The following is an 18,658-nucleotide window of genomic DNA, read 5'->3' as shown; positions in this document are numbered from 1 at the left end:
GCTGTGCATCCAGCAGACAGACTAGGATTTAGTTACAGTAAACCACCAATCATTTTGGTTTTCTTTTCTTTTCTTTTCTTTTCTTTTTTAACATTTTATTTATTTTATTATTTGAGAGAGAGAGAGAGAGAGAGCAAGCATAAGAAGGTAGAGTGGCAGAGGGAGAAGCTAACTCCCCACAGAGCAGAGACCCTGATGTGGGGCTTGATCCTAGGACCTGAGCTGAAGGCAGATGCTGACATAGCCACCCAGACACCCCAATTGTCTTTTTTTTATACATTTTTTTTTCATATGGAGTTGAGAAATTTTGGTTTTATTTGGCTTTAAAGAACTGAATGTTGAGACACCTGAGTAGCTCAGATGGTTAGGATTCTGCCTTCCATTCAGGTCATGACCTCTGGGTCTGGGAATCCAGTCCCACATGGGTCTCCATGCTTAGTGGGGAGCCTGCTTCTCCATCTCCCTCTGTCCCACCCCCCTACTTGTGCGTGTGTGTGTGTGTGTGTGTGTGTGTGTCTAAAAGAATTGAACATTAACTTTTTTTTTTATTTAACAGCCAGTGGTTTTTTTTTTTTAATTTTTATTTTTAAGTTATATTTGGGCTATTTTCTCAGAAATTGGACAATCATCAAAGAAGGGGAAAGGTTAAATATTGATTAGCTAAACTAGGTTTGCCATAAACATGCAGCAAAATTTGGGCCTCGTGTGTAGGTGCTCATGTGTCTCATTCAAATTCTAGAAGTAAACAGTCAGGGGTTATGACTTGAAGTTCATTTTATTTCATGTTGTTCAATGAGTAGGGAACACCTTTGGGTTCAGTTTTACACCTTCCTATAATTATAGTCCTACTTCTGGTGAAATTTAGCCTTGAGCAGAAGTGTGAAGCAGGCTGTGGCAGGTTGGGGTGTCAGGGAAGCAAACTCAGACGGAGATGAGCACACACGCGTAGACAAGGCTCTTGCAATTGACAGCTGTGAAAGCGGTGAGTGGGGAGGACGGGCAGGGTGGAGGGGAAAGTAAACCCAAGATGAAATCTCAGCTGAAGCTGAAATTGAACCTGCAGCCCATTTGTGAGCCAAGGTGCCTACCAGTCATCAGGTAAGAGTGGTGGCCTGGGGAAGAGGGTAGAACCTTAGAATCTTAGCGAATACTTTCTCTTCAGCCTCAGGCTCTCTACCAAGAGTGCTAGGGCACTTCATAGAATACCAAACAGGCAGGCAAAGCTTGTTCCCCTTAATGCTGTCCCCAAATTTGGGGACATGGCTGTCCATCCTAACGGCCTGTGCTCTAAAGTTTTCCATTTCTCCTTTCTCCAACCATACTCGACCGTCTTTTGCCCCATCCTCTACTGGTCTTTGCTATATTTGAGTAAGACACTTATTCCTAGCCCCCATCATAATGATTAATAAACACTCCACTTCTGGAAAATCTAGGTATCACCTCACTATTTCAATGAGGATGCCCGGAATCAAAGGAGTGAAGAAACTGGTGGGCATTTTAAGCAAAGTGGAGGGTGATAGTGCAAAGGGTAAGAGCCACAGGGAATGTAAGCTTTTTTTAAATGACCCGGTTACATGGGTACACATGGTTAACTCCACTGTTAATACTGTCAGGAGATTACATCATGAAAACTTTGCAGAAGTGTGGGCCCACCAGCTCTCCCACAAATACCTAGAGAAGCTCAAAAGGAAGCTACTATGTTTTAAAATGTCATTTAAATCAAACAGTCCATGAGCATGCCCAAAGTATGGTGGGACTGGTGGATCCGTGCTCAAAGCTCGTCACTTACAGGTCACATGAGATAGCATCTCTCTCTCTTTCTGACAATCTCATGGAAGAACAGACTGTGAGATGTCTGTACTCATTACAGGAGTGCAAGAAGCATTTTGTTATCATCCCTGGATGATAGAAAAGGAAAGAGACAGGAAATGACAGGAAGGAATTTGATGGAGTTAACACAGCTAAGCAACCACTATGTACTAGGTGCTGTGATGGTAACTTTTTTTTTTTTTTTAAGATCTTATTTATTTATGAAAGAGAGAGAGAGAGAGAGAGCACACACACGAGTGAGGGGAGAGCCAGAGGCAGAAGGAGAGGGACAAGCAGACTCCCTGCTGTGCATAGAGTCTGAGGGTTGGGGGCCTTGATCCCAGGACCCAGAGATCATGACCTGAGTTGAAATCAAGAGTCAGATGCTTCTCAACGGACTGAGCCACCCATGTGCCCCTGTGCTGGTAACGTTAAATGAACTCTCATACCAACACTATAGTAGGGGTTTTTATTATACCACTTTCAAGATAAGAAACCAAATATTAAAGAGGTCAGTTATTTGGCTAGGGACACAACTGGTAAGTCAATAAGCCAATATTTGAACTCCGAAGTCAATGCCATTTTCACCCTCTCATGTGGCATGGATTCTCAAATAACTTTTAATAAAAGCAGGTCAAATTTCTAGTATTAATATCTAGTATTAATATTTTGATCTACTTGTTAATTCTTTTGATAGCTTCTTGGTCTAGATTTTTTAATTATTATATTTTCTAAACTAGACCTGATTAACTTATACCCATTCCACAAATTATTTGCATATTTAAGTGTTTATTCATATCTCCACAAACATGTTGCTTATTTTTCCCTAAAAAAATATGTCCCACCAAAATATATTTGCCCATACTTTGATCACTCTTCTGCAAAACATATTTTTAAAGTGTTTATGGTTTTGGTTTGGTTTGTGTTGTTTTGTTGTTGTTGCTACTGCTGTTAAAATGTTGGTACTTTTATATAAAATTTTATAGATTGATTGATTTTTTTTTTTCCCTTACGTTGGTTTGTTTGTTGTTTACTCTTCAGGCTGCACTGACTTTTTAAAACAGATTCACTTTTTAGTAATTATTTCATTAGTGAAAGCTATCTTTGTTAAAATAAATTATTTCAAGAACATGCCTTTGAAAATTTGAACTTCCTTCACTATGCAAAAATAGATAAGATTAACAGCAATGTGCTTTTCCCTCCAGATAACATCATCTTTGATTTACTTATAAGTTCCTAAACTGCCTGGTAGAATTTTTAAAAATTTTAGAAAAAAAATGCTACTAAATAATTTTGAAATATTTGCTTTGATAAATTCCTTTTAAAATGGTATTTTGGTCCTTTAGAGAGGTAACATAATCCTTAACTAACTTTTGAAAATGAAATTTTACTAACTTGATTACATTTTATTTGATTCTCTTTATACATTCAACAAGCTTAAAATTTCATAATGAGGACCTAATGAAAGAATGAGATTGTAAAAGAAGTGAATACATAATGATACCTCAATTTGTGTCCCCTGAATCACTTTCTAACTACACAGCTAAAAGCCATTCATTTAAAGTAGCCATTACTAGATTGGAAACTCTGAATTATATAAAAATCTTTAATAGAGCAATGTTTCATTATTAAATTCAGATATATGATGTAATCAATTGAAGCTATTACATACCGGTATGGATTCTTAACCACTTTAAGGCCAAATATTAACATCCAGTGCTACCTGGTAAGCAGCAGTTCTATAAATTTATTGAATGTCCTGGAAAGAAGTATTTTCTGATTATTCTAAAAATTCATTCTTTATTTTTAAGATCATAATTATATCCTTTTTCAAGATTCAAAGATAAGAAGTGGCACAGTCAGTGTTAAAATCTGTTCTATTTCATCAAAAATAAAGCACATTTATCATTCAGCATTTTCCTGGGTATTCTTCTCATAATTTCTTTTCTGTTGAATATTTAAAGTTTAATAGCTATTACATAAAAGGCTTACAAAGATAGAAGATGCACTCAATATTTTAAGAAACAATCTTGCTTTATACAAGTTTTATTGTAGGGAAATCTATCTTTAATAATTTTAATTGAAATAAAGTATTTTATAAATATGTCTACTTAGTAACATAGTTTGAACTTCCCTCTTTTGAGGGAAAGATAATTGAGTTAATAAGAATGAGTTTTGTTTCCACTTGCTTCTCTATTCATTTGCAATTTTTCAGCCACAATGAATTTGAATGAGTCCATCACTGCACCAAACACTTGACATAAGTTATCTTGTTGACTCTGCACAAGTACTGTTTCCCCATTTCACATTTAAGGAGAGTTATTAAATAATAACACACAGGTACAAAGTGGCAGTTCTTTGTGATTCCACAGCTCTTTTGATAATTGTGCATATTGCTTCCCAAACATACTGAGCTTACTGTCATTGTCACCAATGGGGGCATGCTAGTCTTTACAATAAAGTCAATGAAACTGGGTGCTTGCATGCTCCCTGTTTTCAATCCTATATGCATCTTCCTAAAATTTATAAAAATGTATAACAAAAATCAGCCCAATTCACTACAGCTGCACTTCATTGAAAATTGACATAGATGAAATGAAATTTAAGTCCAAAGAACTTAAGAATCAACCAAAGTCTTATGCACTCCACTAGAAGAAACAAGCCAGAGAGATGAATGGTCTTACCCGTGATCCAAGGGATCCCCAAGCCATGTAACCCAACTTTCTGGACATTAACTCCACATATTTGCAGTAAATACCTGACATTGAGTATGTGTCAGGCCCTGTGCTGGACAATTGTTGTTGAGGTAAGTATCATAGTTACCCCCATGAACATAAAAGGAAACTGAATTATAAATATGCTCAAGGCCCAAGGTTAGTATGGACTGGAGTAAGGCTAACTGTAGCTCTGGACAGCTTTGAACTCAGACTCAGAGGAATTCCTTCTGCTCAATAATTAGCCCCCATAATATAGTCTGTATAGAAACTACTGTTCTCTATCAAAGGTGATTGGCCTTCATTGCAAAGCAACTGGTTCCCACTTATCCCAGATATACTAGTGGAGTGTGCTGTGTTCCAACTAAGGATGGCCAATATGTAAAATATTTAACAATAGAAAGAGCTGGGCAGGGGGGGGGAGGTCTATCAAAACAGACACCAGATCAAACACAAGAGAAATTGGCTCTAGACCACGGGAATGCCAGTATTGATTTATACCTGTGGAATAACTGCCTTGAAATCAATTAAACTCCGCAGTCAAGAACTAGAAGAGAAAGCATTTTTCCCCCTAGCATCGCACCTCCTGCATTTGTTAAATGAGGAAAGTCTGGATAAAAAGGAAAATAATGCTAATATGGATGCCAGTGACTGTGCTGCCTTGAGACTATCTTGTCTGCCATCAACGGAAAGTGTACAGAAGGAAAATACATGACCTGTCTGAAGAGGACGCATGCATTGATTACAAAGAGTTAGCAGGGTGTCAGCTGGTACATGTTCACATCTGCACTGCACAACCATTAAAATGTCCTTCCAGTTGGTGCTACCAGCCCCAATAGCAGCCAGCCAAGTGCAGTTGTAGATCGTATGGTTGGTCATAGAGTAAAATGAAATAACACTATACCATTTAACATTATAGTTTCTGGAACAGAAAGTTATTATCTTGAGTTTTTTTTTTTAATGTTTTAATTTCCCAGTGTTTTCTGAACACTCCATTCTGGAGTGCATTTGATACTTCTGAATAAATTTTCATCAATAATCCCATGCATATGTTTTGAAGACCAGAGAGGAAACATGCTAACTACACTACAAGGAAGTCTATTCTTTTCTCCATTCAACAGTGCTGCTCAGTGGTCCCACCCATCATCAGACAGAGGACCCGGTATGATGCTGTGCTGCCTGATGGCACCTCCTTTTCCCCAACTTTTCCAGGAAAAAAGAGAGAAAGAAATAAAAAAAGAAATAGATAGATAGATAGATAGATAAGGAAAATGGAAAAACCCCTGTCAACTTGTATTGATAATGGTTGTACAGTTATGTGTAACTTGGGATGCTAATTAATTCTTTTTAATAGTTGACTCTTACATATAATTCTGATCTTAATACTTACAAAGTTTGGTTTCTTCATATAAAGCTGGCAATATGTCACCCTGTGCTCACGAACGACGTTTGTCTGGAAAATACGTGGTGCTCAGTGCTATGTATTCAATGCTTGCCTTAGTCTGAGACTGCCAGCTGCTCTCCAGGCCCTCAGTTCTGACATCCTCCATACATGTTCAACTTCACTGTCTCTATTTCAGGTCAAAGAAACGGATGGCCATAAAGCATAAGCTATTAACAAGGTCAATGGGCAGAGACAGGTTTCCAAAATAAGTCAGCCTGTTTCAGGTGTGAGTTCCTACTAAATACCCCCTCTTCTGCCTCCTTCTTTATGGGAATATCATTTCTAGAAGAGAACTATGTCTTCTTGTAACAAATCACTGAGATAATAGTATGTGAACCTCTAAATGATGCATATCATATTTTAGATATAAGATATGACACAGTGAATAATGACTGTTTGATATTGCTGATGGAACAAAAAAATAAAATAAAAAAAGAGATCTTCTTCTGTGTTTTACATGTGAAAAATTCATCCTGACTAGAAAACTGTCAAAGTGTTTTACTTTGACTTTATGTCTACCCATATGTCAGGTACTTCCCATATGATGACATTTTGTGTTAAGACAATTCTTCAAGATATCTCTTTATATTCTTTTCTGAAAGTTAGTTTGGAGCTTTTAGATTGTCTGCAAAATATTAAAAAAAAAGTATGTTCTTCAAATAATTTGAACAGTTCTTTCAGCCTTTCTTGTGGGTGGAGACATATTCTGATTTTCTAATATAGCTTTCAAATCAGACACATGTGTGGTCACCAAATAATCATGAAAGCAATAATTGCTACAGAAATTGCCATAGGTAAACAAGAGTTTTGTTTTGTTTTATTTTTGTGTTTGATATTATTTTATTTTGTGTTCATTTTGTTTTATTTTGTGTTTTGTTTTATTTTATTTTTAGAAAAATGTATGTTTTGTTTATTCTTGTAAAGTATATATTGTGGAATTTGAACAAGGTTAATTCTACATATCCAGTATTTCACAGAACATTCTGGGGCTTTTTAGAAAGGCATCGAGCCATAGAAGATTGACAAGGTAGATATCATTTGAGCAGTTGCTGTTCGGGGATGCTTGAAGCCAAAGGGAGCCTGCCATCATGGCAGGGTCTCATGTGTTCTACTCTCATTTTACCCAAAAGCATATACTAAACACCTGCCAAGGTCTGGATACTATACTCAGCACTGGATGACATATAGCAATTGACAGAATGTGTAGTCTGTCCTCAGGGGGGTTGGAGCATAGGCATGAAACAGACCCATGAAAACTATACTGTATAGATGCCATAACTAAAAGTATTCTAAAGTTATGTTAGCTGCACGGAAGTCTCAGATAATTGACAGATATTATTTGAGAAATTTCCCAAAGGTGGGGGCACTTGAATTGTATTTTAAGGAAGGAACAAGTCACTGAGCAAAGGAGAAAGTGCATGTCATAGGATAAAAGGCCTTGAGTAAAACTACGAGAGTCAGGAAGGAGTTGGAGGTTCCTTAGAGATAGACTCTGTTTATATCAAATTTGGATCTAGTCTAGAGCACATAATGAACGAGGGGGACACTCTGGCAAGGAATGTCTGAGAGCACAGTATATATGGCACATATGTCATACAAAGAGTTTGAATTCTCCCTTAAAGTCATGGCAATGGAAGATTTTGAAACCAAGACAGTGTCACAGTCAGGTATTCTTTACGGATCTTTGTCCTTTGTCCCACAGTGTGTAGGAAAAATGTAAGTGGACTAGAGACCACAGGAATTGTCTTAGCCATGCCAGAGTTTGGAAACTGAGAGAAGAAAATACATTCGTGAAATCTTACAACTGTTGGAAGTAGAAATGTGCCAGATTATTTAAATGTAAGAGTGTGAGCTCTTAAAGAAAGCAAAGAAGTGGGAAAAGCCTAACCCATGTATTGAATGCCAGTAACTTCCAGGGAAGATTTTCAATGATATAAAGTTACTGTCAGCACCAAAACTTACCAGGCCTCAGCAAATATTTGTGGAATGGGAAAAAAAATGAAACTAACAAAAGCCCTTATTACCCAAATCACAGAGTTTAGCAGACTCTCAAAAAGCACAATTTTATATTTGGTTAAGAATAGAGTGATCCAATATGGATGTTGATTATGTCATTGAAATGACCAGAATCTCCTTAAAGGTGTAATAAATTTTTCATTTAGTTTAGACTTCGTACCAAGAAAATGGGTAAATGGGTTCATCAGTCGGCGTGTGTGCTAAAAAGCATCTGTTTTAGAATGTACCATTACTAAGTCTTTACTCTTAACTTTCAGTATAACTAATGAAAACAAAACTCCTATATCCTCTAAAACACACGTTTTCTATTTGTGCTATTAAAAAAAAAAAAAGTGTAAATCCAGAAGCCAGTTTGCTAAGGCCCTAATAGATTCTGACATATGAGCATCTTCAGCAGGATCTACAAAATACTTCGAGCAACCTCTCAAGTATGAAACAAATTCATTACCAAAAATAACCTGACTCAGGTCCTTTTAATAGTTCTTTCAGCTCACCCTGTGGGTTTAGGCATATCTTGATTCCATCTGAAGCTTTCAAATCAGATAAATGTGCAGTCACCCAATAATAACAAGCATAGCATTTCTATTAAAAAAAAAAAAAAGCAGGGATATGTAACCAATGGATTTAAAAGACAGATTTTTTTAGGTTTTAATAATGTTCCCTTGATTTGTCATGAACAATAGTTAATATCATCTACTGAGTGAAGTTGTGATATCTCCATCATCACAAATTTTAACCATTGACAAAGAAGTTGCCTTGAAGCCTTGTCAGTCTTAAAGCTAGTCAATTTATTAAGAGACAGGAAATAATTAAGAGCCTAAGAGTCACGTTTAGGTTAATTCCGACTCTTGTCATTTTACAGGTTTTGTGATCATGGACCAATCACTATACTTCTTGGGAAACTGAGCTTTACAATCTGAATAATGATGATAACGTACCTTACATGGATAAAGACAAAATGTGACCACATGTATCAAAGCATTCTATATATGGTCTTACATAGGTGATCAAAGATTATAAGGTGCCATTATTCTTGTTTTAGATTAGTTTATATTCAGGTGCCCAAAGGAAATTTAAGATTGCATGTCTAATTACCAAACACAATTCCTAAATGTTCAATCATGTAGTATATGTTTGAAAAGTTAATTCAAATTCAATTCTAATTTTATCAATTCACTATCACTTTGTGTCATCTATTAAATACCAAGATCATCTAATATATACAACTAATGCATCATCAAATTTACCAAGAAGTACATGTATTTCTTTTGTCACCCTAGACACTGTGGTGAGTTGGAGAGAATGCAGTCTCTGAAAATCTGGAAAGTGTTAGTATATGAGCTTATTGCATGATCTATGAGCTCCTTAGCAGCAGAGTCATATTTTTCTCCAAATCCCCAGAAGGATCTAACATAGTACTCTGTAAAAGTAGATAAGGAGTGAACACTTTGGATGGACAGATTTCTTTAGGAGCACAGGGAAGTGGAAGATATGATTGATGTGCCAAAGACTACATTTTATTCCTCTCTGAAAACTCTATACTCACCCAGGTTCCTGGAACAAAATAGAAGGATCTTAATAACTTTTTTTTTCTTTTGATATGAATTGTATTCCTTGACTAAGGGTCTGATTTTCACAGAGTAAGGTCTGTAATTCTTGGTAAAAGTAACTAGGAGTTGCCTGAACATTACTTGACATAAAATCTCCCAAATGGAATGTGAATCATCTGTTACCATTGTCTTTCATACTTAATTTTCCAACAGAGTCTACAAATAATTAACACTAGTTAACTGAAGTGTCGTGATTTTATTTCCTGATTTAATCTCTGTCAAATACATTATTAGTGAAATGGTCAAGAAGAGTTAAGAGAAAGGGCTCTGGCAAACTTTGAGATTAATCTGAGTTGAAGTGGAGCATATGAATAGATACATTTTCATGAGTGCTCATTAGAAGTATGTGTACATGAGCTGTAAACAGATCTGAAGTAGAAATGTACCATGAAAATATGTCAAAGAAAATTGACATTTAAGACCAATAGCTTATGTGTTGAAATAGGAAAAAAAAGATTATTCTGATTGGATAACTACATTGGTATTTATCTCTACCCTAAACAACATGGATTTTACAAATACAAAACAATATGTTTGATGTATGTGTGTATACTAAAAAGATATTCATAGAAACACACAATCTAGTTGGGAAGTAGAAAAGAACATGAAGATGTCATAGAAATCCCTCACACAAAAAGGCTCACATGGCCTTAAAAAACACTTCTTTAAGGTAGGAGAAAGGGAAAGATCCTACTACCTTCTTCATCCCTGCCATCCTCCTGCATCATCAAGAAGCATCCCATATTTCTTTTTAACATTAAGAATGCAAGTATTGGTAGAACCCCAATGAACTTACTCAGATAAACACAATGTGGTTTTCTTTTAAAATAAGCCTTTACTGAATATATCAACAAGGTACTGTATAGTGTGGAGTGAAGTTGATAGTTAACAAAATGTGTGACATGGTAGGTCTCAGAGGGTGTGTAATGCAGAATCTTCCAGCCCCTTGCAGTCCCTTGTCACTGAGAACACACTAAACGTAAACCGGAAGCAAATCAACGTATGGTTCAAACAATAACAAATCACTGGAATTAACTTTCAGTGAATATATACTGGTCCTAGGAGGAACAGACAGTGGCGACAGCTTCACCTTACCTCAAAAAGGTTATAAATCTTACATCCTATGGATATCTTTATAAATGCCTCGGGGTGTGCATTTGTGTGTGTGTGTGTGTGCACACGCACGTGTGTGTTTCATACTCGTTTAAAAATGTCTGTTGCAATGGCCTTGCTTTGTGCTCTTCGGTGAATGTGCCGCTAGAAAAAGAAAAATGAAAACCATAGCACAAGACTCTGATCCATTTCTTACAACAACAGTATCATACATGTACAAATCTTTCTCCCCACAATCTGTGACAAACATCCCAGTTGCCAGTAATTGTCTTTTGACCCTGCTGAAGAAATCGGAGAAGGATATAAGCTACAGCTTTCTTCATTAGTATTTTGACTGAAAAACAAAAACAAAAACAAAAACAACAAACAAACAAACAAACAACAAAAATCAGGCCAGTTTTGACTATGATTAAGAATTAGGAGAGTGTTTTGTTTGTATCTCTTTCCCTTTGGGGCACAAAGAAACTGCTTTGCTTTCCCATTAAGCAGGAAAATCATGGGCAAAACCATTCTTCTCATGTTCTAAAGTAATGTCTTCTTGTTGTAGGTTCAAGAAAAACGCTATACACAAAGAAAGCAATGGAAATGAACCACTTCATGGTCAAAAGTTGCACTGAGCTCTCCAGCTGAGGTTCCCCAGACTAGTGCAGCAACTGTTCCGTGTAAGTTGTGTTTGGACTGAGTGTCCTGCTAGCCTCATGCAGAGCAGGTTTTCCACAAAGGGGAAGGAAGTTGTGATCTTGTGAAATGACTAAGACATCATGATCTGCACTCATAGGAAATGGGGACTTAGAATTAGCTACTTCATTAATAATTTTGCCAGACTAGTCACATTACAGGTTTTTTGTTTTTGTTTTTGTTTTTACCTCAGGGAACATATCTAATATATTCTCAACAAGCATCCAGATAATTAGAAATTGCATTATTTCTCATGGGATGGAATGTTTTCCACTTCTTACACAGGGAAACACTTTTTGTCTCTGCCCGTGGTTGTGCATTGCAAAGACTGTTAATGCATTTGAGAGTTTTGTGGGAAGCCAAGAGCCTCTCTCCATTCAAGCCCGTCTCCCCAAACAAATAGGTATTAATGATAACCCTGGGTATGAATAACGATCCGCAATATCTGTGTGATCATGGGTATATCTTTTCCTTTTAGAATTTCCTCTGCACAGTGACAGTCCCCTAGCTCTGAAAGTGGCTGTGTATTATCTGATCATCTTGTTTGGTCAAACAGCGTCAAGCTCTTTACAAGCCAGTCCCTTGTGTATGGCTTTGTTCACGGACTGGGCCTGCACCTTTAACTGTGACTCTTGACTAATCTCAAAATACAAAACAATGACAGCAAAAGAAGCTCGAATACAGAGTAGAACACATTCCTGTGACCATAAATGCTAGTCAAATCCTAATCCAACACCTCTGGTTGGTTATTCAGCAGTTTTCCTAAGACACATAAGACATTACAAATACAGTGATGTGCTTTCTATCCTGGTATAAGCGAGAGCCCCAGGTATGCCATGACAAATGACACATTGATATAAATTTTAGCAGTCTCTGCTGTATTGTGTGCAAGAGCAAAGGGAAGCCTATAACTACATTCTATCTCTTCAGGAACATCTTCTAGCAAAGGAACCACTTCAAGTGACTAGGTCTTCATTGTACCAGTTAAGCCCCAAATAATTTTATGAATCCCATAAGACGTCATAGAAACCTCTCCAACATTGGTCTTCTTGGCCCAAAGCAAAAATGTCTCAGCAGCTCGGGTTATACACACAAATAGAAATAAATGAAAATGATTATTTTGTGGATAAGAGAGAAAAAAACCCTCAAAAGTCCAAGTACCATCATTTGAACACATAGTTTTATCTACACAGCCAAGGGGAAGAGGACAGTGGAAGGGAATTATCCAGGTAAGGACACAAAACCCCATGTCATTGTCCTGAACCTTACATGGCTTACCGTTTACACGGATCACCTTCACAGACTGTCTTGTCCCTTTGCCATGTGGAATTAGGTTTAAAATAGCAACAGCCAAAATTTGCTAGCTAATAGACTAAAAGGGAAACCTAAGCCACTTTAGAATTAATTCAAATTAATTCGTAGCTAATTTCAGCTCAACTGACTGCAGTTTTGATTCTTGCTTCTACAACATTATAACTTCGATTATATTTTCTGCTTATTCTGAGGGACAAGGGAGATTAAAACATAGAAGTTGGGGGTACATTATTAAAGAAAATAAAGCTCTTACTATAAAGAAAAACTTGCATAGCATTTTATACCTAAACTCTTACAAAGAAGACACATCACAGTTCTATTTTGTTAAAAGTGAGAGAGAGAGAGAGAGAGAGAGAAAGCGAAAATGATTGTGACATTAACTTCATAGGTCCCTAAAAAATGGCCAGCGGTAAAGGAAATATGCAACACAGGATGAAATTTGATTTTATAAGGAATTTTCCAAGGGTGTGTGTGTTTTAGATAATGTATGCAATCGATAGCCCTTCTACATCTAAGGGATGAAAAGGAGTAAATTATACATACTTTGTGAAGATGGGCATTGCTTCCAAAATATCTAGAATTAAACACAGACATCCCTCCCTTCCCTGTGTCCTCTGCTGTATGCCCTACTCTGCCAAGATTAGGGGAACAAGTGCACACTCCCTGACTTGTTCATTTTTCATGTTATCCTGTTAATAAAAGATTGATCATCCCTCCATGATTCCCAAAGAAGAGGGACATCCAAGACTGAAAAGGAATAAATGAAATTTCAAAACTGGAACAGGGTCAAAGTCAGTTCAAGGTGGAAACTCGGGATTGCTTTAAAAAAAATTAAAAAAATCTATGTGTCCCCATAGAATTATAAACACTGAAAATTAGTATACATTTTAAAGTGTTTAAGTATATATGGATATTTTGTGCAACCAAAACTGTAATCTAAAATTTTCTTTCAAATTTTAAGCAGAGTGGGAAAAAAATCAAAAAAGGTAGCATAAATAGCTAATTACGAAAATATATGTGAGGTGATTGGAAGACAAATTTGCAAGGGGATAAAGGTATTAATTCAAGCTATTTCAACATGATACGTGTTAACACAGCCATTTGATAAAGTATAGCAGAACCGCTCATCACTTGTTTTTGTCTAAATGGTATCAATAGTTTTTAAATAACAAGTTCAGTATATTCCAAATGCTAACCTCTTGTTGGTCTAAATATCATGTTGACATAGCTGCAGTGAATCTACCCAAATAATTCTCATTATCAAAAATAATTCCATTCAATATAATTCTTCCCATTATTTTATTAGCCTCTTCTAAAAAAGTATTCTAGAATATATCTCTGTTGAATGTGATTCAACCTGACATATAATTTGAATAGTAACACTTTTAAAGGGAGTTTTCTTGCTGGAACATCCTACCTGTCCCTGCAGATGACTGAAATCAGACTCAAGTCTCTAACTCTGTTATCATATAGGGTCAAGGAAGCATGAGGAGTGATTTTTAAGCTCCCGGTCAGAAAGCCAACACCCGAGTTTGAAGTTCTTTTCCAAAATGTCATTTGCTGGGTTCTGACGGGTTGGGTTAACTTATCTTACAGGAACGGGCTTCCTCATGATGCTTTTCTCTATTTCCTGCTTTGGGTCAACTCAGGGTAACTACCTCCTTTCTTCTCTTTCAAGATTTTTAACTTCTCTTCCAGACTAGGAAGGGCAGAACTAGCATGAAGGTATCTGGGCCATTTCTTGTTTCACCCACATCACTTAGCCTACCCTGACGAGCTCTTCTAATCTGCCCTTTCATCTAACCACTGACCGACGGACCGTGAGAAAGGAATTTACTCTGACAGCTTCCACAGCAAAAATGGTTAATGTGCCTCATGAGGAAGAATCACTCCGTCTTTTGCCTTGGCGTTGGGTTCTCCTTGTACAACCCTGTACAGTACTTCAGCGACTATTTTTTTTTTTTTTAAGATTTAAAAAGCAAAGAGTTACAAAACTGTTTGTAATTAACTTGAAATAGAAAAGATAGCACTTTTTTTTTTTAAATCCCATTATATAGTACACCGTATAAATTACAGAGTATTCAAATGCACAAATGCATCTGGGTAACATTTATCAAATGTAATTCGCATGTCTCTAGGCGCACACACGTGTGTGTTCTCGAGAGTCTCACCGTCCGCCTTCCTAGCGCCGGGGCTCGGGCTGTCACGTGTGGCAGTGCTCCAGATCTGGAACGCTGCTGTTGCAGTATCGCATGTTGTTGGGGATGTGGCAGTCTGTGTAATTAATGCCCCCGTTCGGGGTGTAAATGGGCTGCAGTCTGAAATCTCCTTTAAGGAGCTGATCGTTATTTAAGGAGACGATCTGAAAGCTGGTTTCGGTCATCTCCAGGATGGAGTTGTCCTTCTTGGTGCCGGCCTCGCAATAGTCATCTTTCCGCCGGCCTCGGTTGTACTTCCACTTCTGGGACGTGTAGCGCCCCTTTTTGTGCATGTGCCAGCAAAACACACTGAGCAAGACCACGAGCACGAATATCACTGCCCCCCCGATCAGGCCGGCCAGCAGAAAAGGGGAGCCCATGCTGTGGGAAGTCGTCTGCTCGTGGCTGGAAGCAGTGTTGCTGCCGTTGTTCAAATAGGAGGCGTGGGTGGTGGCCTCAGAACAAATGGTATCCTCCACAGCTCGGTAGTTAAAAGCATCCAGGGGCACCAAACAAATCCGGTAGGTGGATCTGGGCTCCAGGTTCACCAGGCTCAAGTGCTGCTTCTCACCGCTGACGATGCGTTCCTGGACGATGCCGCCCACCAAACTGTGGCCCATTTTCACCCACGTGAGTTTGTACGCCATCACCGTGAAGAGAGAGAGCCAGCTGACTTGAATGGACGTGTCGTTCACAAAATGGATAGAGAGCTGGATCCGTTCAGAAATTGGCGGGGTCGCTCTTTCCCTGCCGTCCCAGTCAGGAATGGTGGGCAGTCGGGAGGTGGTGGGAGTCAGGGGGGTATCGCTTCTGCTGGGGGTTGGGGCAGAAAGGGTGGGGGGCTGAGTCGTTGGAGAGGCTGTACTTGGGGCCGGGGTGAAGACGGGCAGCCCAGGGGTCGTGGTGGGGCACGATAAAAGATTCATATTCAGCTCCCTGACGGCCATCCCCCGGACTTGCTCGGGCCCCTGGCACATGAAACCTCGCACGTTGAGAGATGAAGGGATGTATCTGAGCCATTCCGTGACCCATTTAATGCTGCAGTCGCAAAACCAGGGGTTATTCCGAGCAGTGAGTTGCTTCAGGTTGGAGAGATTATCAAAGACCCCTTGAGTCAACACGCGCAGCTGGTTGTTGGATATATCCAGCCGTTCCAGCTTGCGCAGGTTTGAGAAGGCGGTCAGAGGGATGTGGTTGATCTGGTTGTCCTGCAGGTAGAGCTTGATCAGATGTGTACCTGGGAGATCGGGAGGGGGGTGGGAGAGGGAATTCCGCACGATGGAAAATTCCTTGAGCTTGGTGAGGTGGCTGAAGGTGCCCTCGGCGATGCCCTTGTTGGTCAGGAGGTTGCCGTCCACGATCAGACGCTCCAAACTCGTGAGGTTCTGAAAGGCCATGTCTGATATGACAGCGATTCGATTTTCATCCACTCTCAGCTCTTGCAAATCCACAGGAAGCCCCACAGGCACACTGCTCAGGTGATTCTTGGATAGAAACAACAGTTTGAGGCTAATAGCCTCCCGGAAGGCCCCGTCCTCCACCCCCACTGTGGATATTGAGTTGTCATCCAAGTGAAGCTCCTCGAGCTTCAAGAGCTGGGCCAGAGCAGCCCGTGAAATGGTCTGAATGTTGTTTTCCTGCAAATGGAGAACTCTGACGTTCTTGGGAAGGTTCATGGGGAATTCATCCAGTTGGTTGCCATAAAGGTAGACCGTGTGCACAGACCGGACGTTGTGCAGTTCTGCAGGAAATCCAGCATTATTAATTTGGTTGTTGTGGAGGTAGAGTACGGTTACGCCCTCCGGGATCCCAAGAGGCACTGAGGTCAAGCTTCGCTCATTACAGTAGACAAAGTTCCTATCGCAGCGGCACACGCTAGGGCACGCCAAGATTTCTGACACTTGTGAGTAGAGCCCCAAGGAGATAAGAAGCCAAGATTTCAGGAAAAAAGCCCCATGGTTGGGCCACTGTGTGGTCTGTAGGCCCATTTCTGAAGTACAGAAACAAAATACAAGGTGGTAGGGAAACTAAAAAGAGAAGAAAAAAAAAAAATATATATATATATATATAGCAAAACCAAAATGATTGGACAGGGTTCTGTTAAAGTCCAGAACTCCAAGTAGAGGAAAAGTCTTGAAGGCCTGTGGTAAAAGAATTCTCCTATGGTCTCTGGTCTTATCAGCCTGTGTTGTCTTCTTTGTTATTGTCCTCCATGTGAAAAAAAAAAAAAAAAAAAGAAAGAAAGAAAGAAAAAAGAAAAAAATCAATAGGGAGAATTTTCCACACAGGCAATGAGTGAAGCCAAGTTTTCAGCGGTCACCAGGGGCCCAGCTGGGCAGGCAGAACTGAAACTCCCTTCTCGTATTGTAGATCAGGTCAGCGTTGATCAGACTCTGAACTTCTTGGTTAAGCTCAATCCGCAATCTGTTGTAGGAAAGCAAAGAGAAAAAAGTCAGCTAAGGTCCTAATGGATGAAGGGCTAATCTGATTCTTTGCCCTTCAAGAGCTGGGACCAAGTGACCAGAGAGGCAGGAGCTGGCTTAAAGTGATGTTTTAAGTAACAATAATTTGGTTGAAAAGGTATTCAAGAAAGGAACATGATTCAATGTTGCCTCTCACACTCAGGGGTCAGCCTGTGAAATTTACATCCCCATCAGTACCTTCTCTTACATATCTATTTGCATAACCAAATAGAAAAGAGCAAGGCTCACTGTTGAATCCACTGAATCAATCTTTAACCCACTGAGCCACCCAGGCGCCCCACCACTGAATCAATCTTGATGATACCTACAAATCCAATTGGTCACATCTTATTTCAGGACAGCACAAGTGACTGAGTAATTAATACAATTTGAGGGCAAACGCATGAAACCCTTTCTAGTTATAAATAAACAAAGGCAAGATAGGGACTGATGAAGTCCTTTAAAAAGATGTGTCCTTTTGATCTGATGCTAAATGAAATCAAGTCAGAGAAAGTAAAATACCACATGATCACTCATATGTAGAATTTAAGAAATAAAATAGATGAACACTGGGGAAGGGAAGGAAAATGAAACAGGAGGAAAATTGAGAGGGAGGCAAAACATGAGAAATGCTGAAGTCTAGGAAACAAACAGGGTTACAGGACGGGAGGTGGGTGGGGTGACGGAGTAACTGGGCGATGGGCACTAAGGAGGGCACGTAATGGAAAGAGCACTGGGTGTGATATGCAGTTGATGGGGCACTAAATTCTACCTCTGAAACTAATTTAAAAAATAAAAGAAAAGAAAAAGATGTGTCCTTTCGATCTGACACTGTGAGGGAGAGGGATAAAAGTAACGCACAGAAGCATGCATGAAGGCAAAGGGAAGATTTCTCTTTTCTTCCCCACTTTTTGCCTCTTTTCATCTTCGCCCTTTTCCAAAATAGTTCACGCTTGAGTTACCAAGGAGAACGACTAGGCTCCAGCCCATGATAATGTTTCTATTTATTCCCCCTTTCGGGCCCTCCGCGTACAGATGCCACGTACAGATGAGATACACCCTTCCAATCTCCTTGAGAGCTGCCAAACTCATGACTGGGAATAAGTTATTTTTCACCTCTACCACCTTCCTCTCATCGGTGAGGGCTTTTTTTCCACTTTTCAAGAAGGACCTTCAGCAGACTTTGAAATGCTAGCACACCCAGTTGGGGAAGTAAAGGCAATCCACAGATAGTAATGATGCCTTCCTGCTCTGGGTGTTCTGTCTGGTTTTAGATCAGAGAGGTAAAGCAGTTAATTGA

The 18,658-nt window shown here is 39.0% G+C and overlaps 1 protein-coding gene across 4 annotated transcripts in view; it reads right to left on the bottom strand.

Moving 5' to 3' along the window:
- Positions 1-3,668: 3,668 nt before the first annotated feature.
- Positions 3,669-18,658, bottom strand: part of FLRT2 (fibronectin leucine rich transmembrane protein 2) — a 107,801-nt gene continuing 92,811 nt past the window's right edge. For all 4 annotated transcript variants that reach the window (XM_082736310.1, XM_082736309.1, XM_082736312.1 and 1 more), the window contains exon 2: positions 3,669-17,320. In XM_082736310.1, coding sequence (XP_082592436.1) covers positions 14,902-16,884 — 1,983 coding nt within the window. In that variant the 5' untranslated portion in view covers positions 16,885-17,320 and the 3' untranslated portion in view covers positions 3,669-14,901. The remainder of the gene's footprint in view (positions 17,321-18,658) is intronic.

Source organism: Mustela nivalis (assembly GCF_964662115.1).
Source record: "Mustela nivalis genome assembly, chromosome: 6".
Taxonomy (NCBI): domain Eukaryota; kingdom Metazoa; phylum Chordata; class Mammalia; order Carnivora; family Mustelidae; genus Mustela; species Mustela nivalis.
This window is presented reverse-complemented; position numbering and strand designations above follow the sequence as displayed.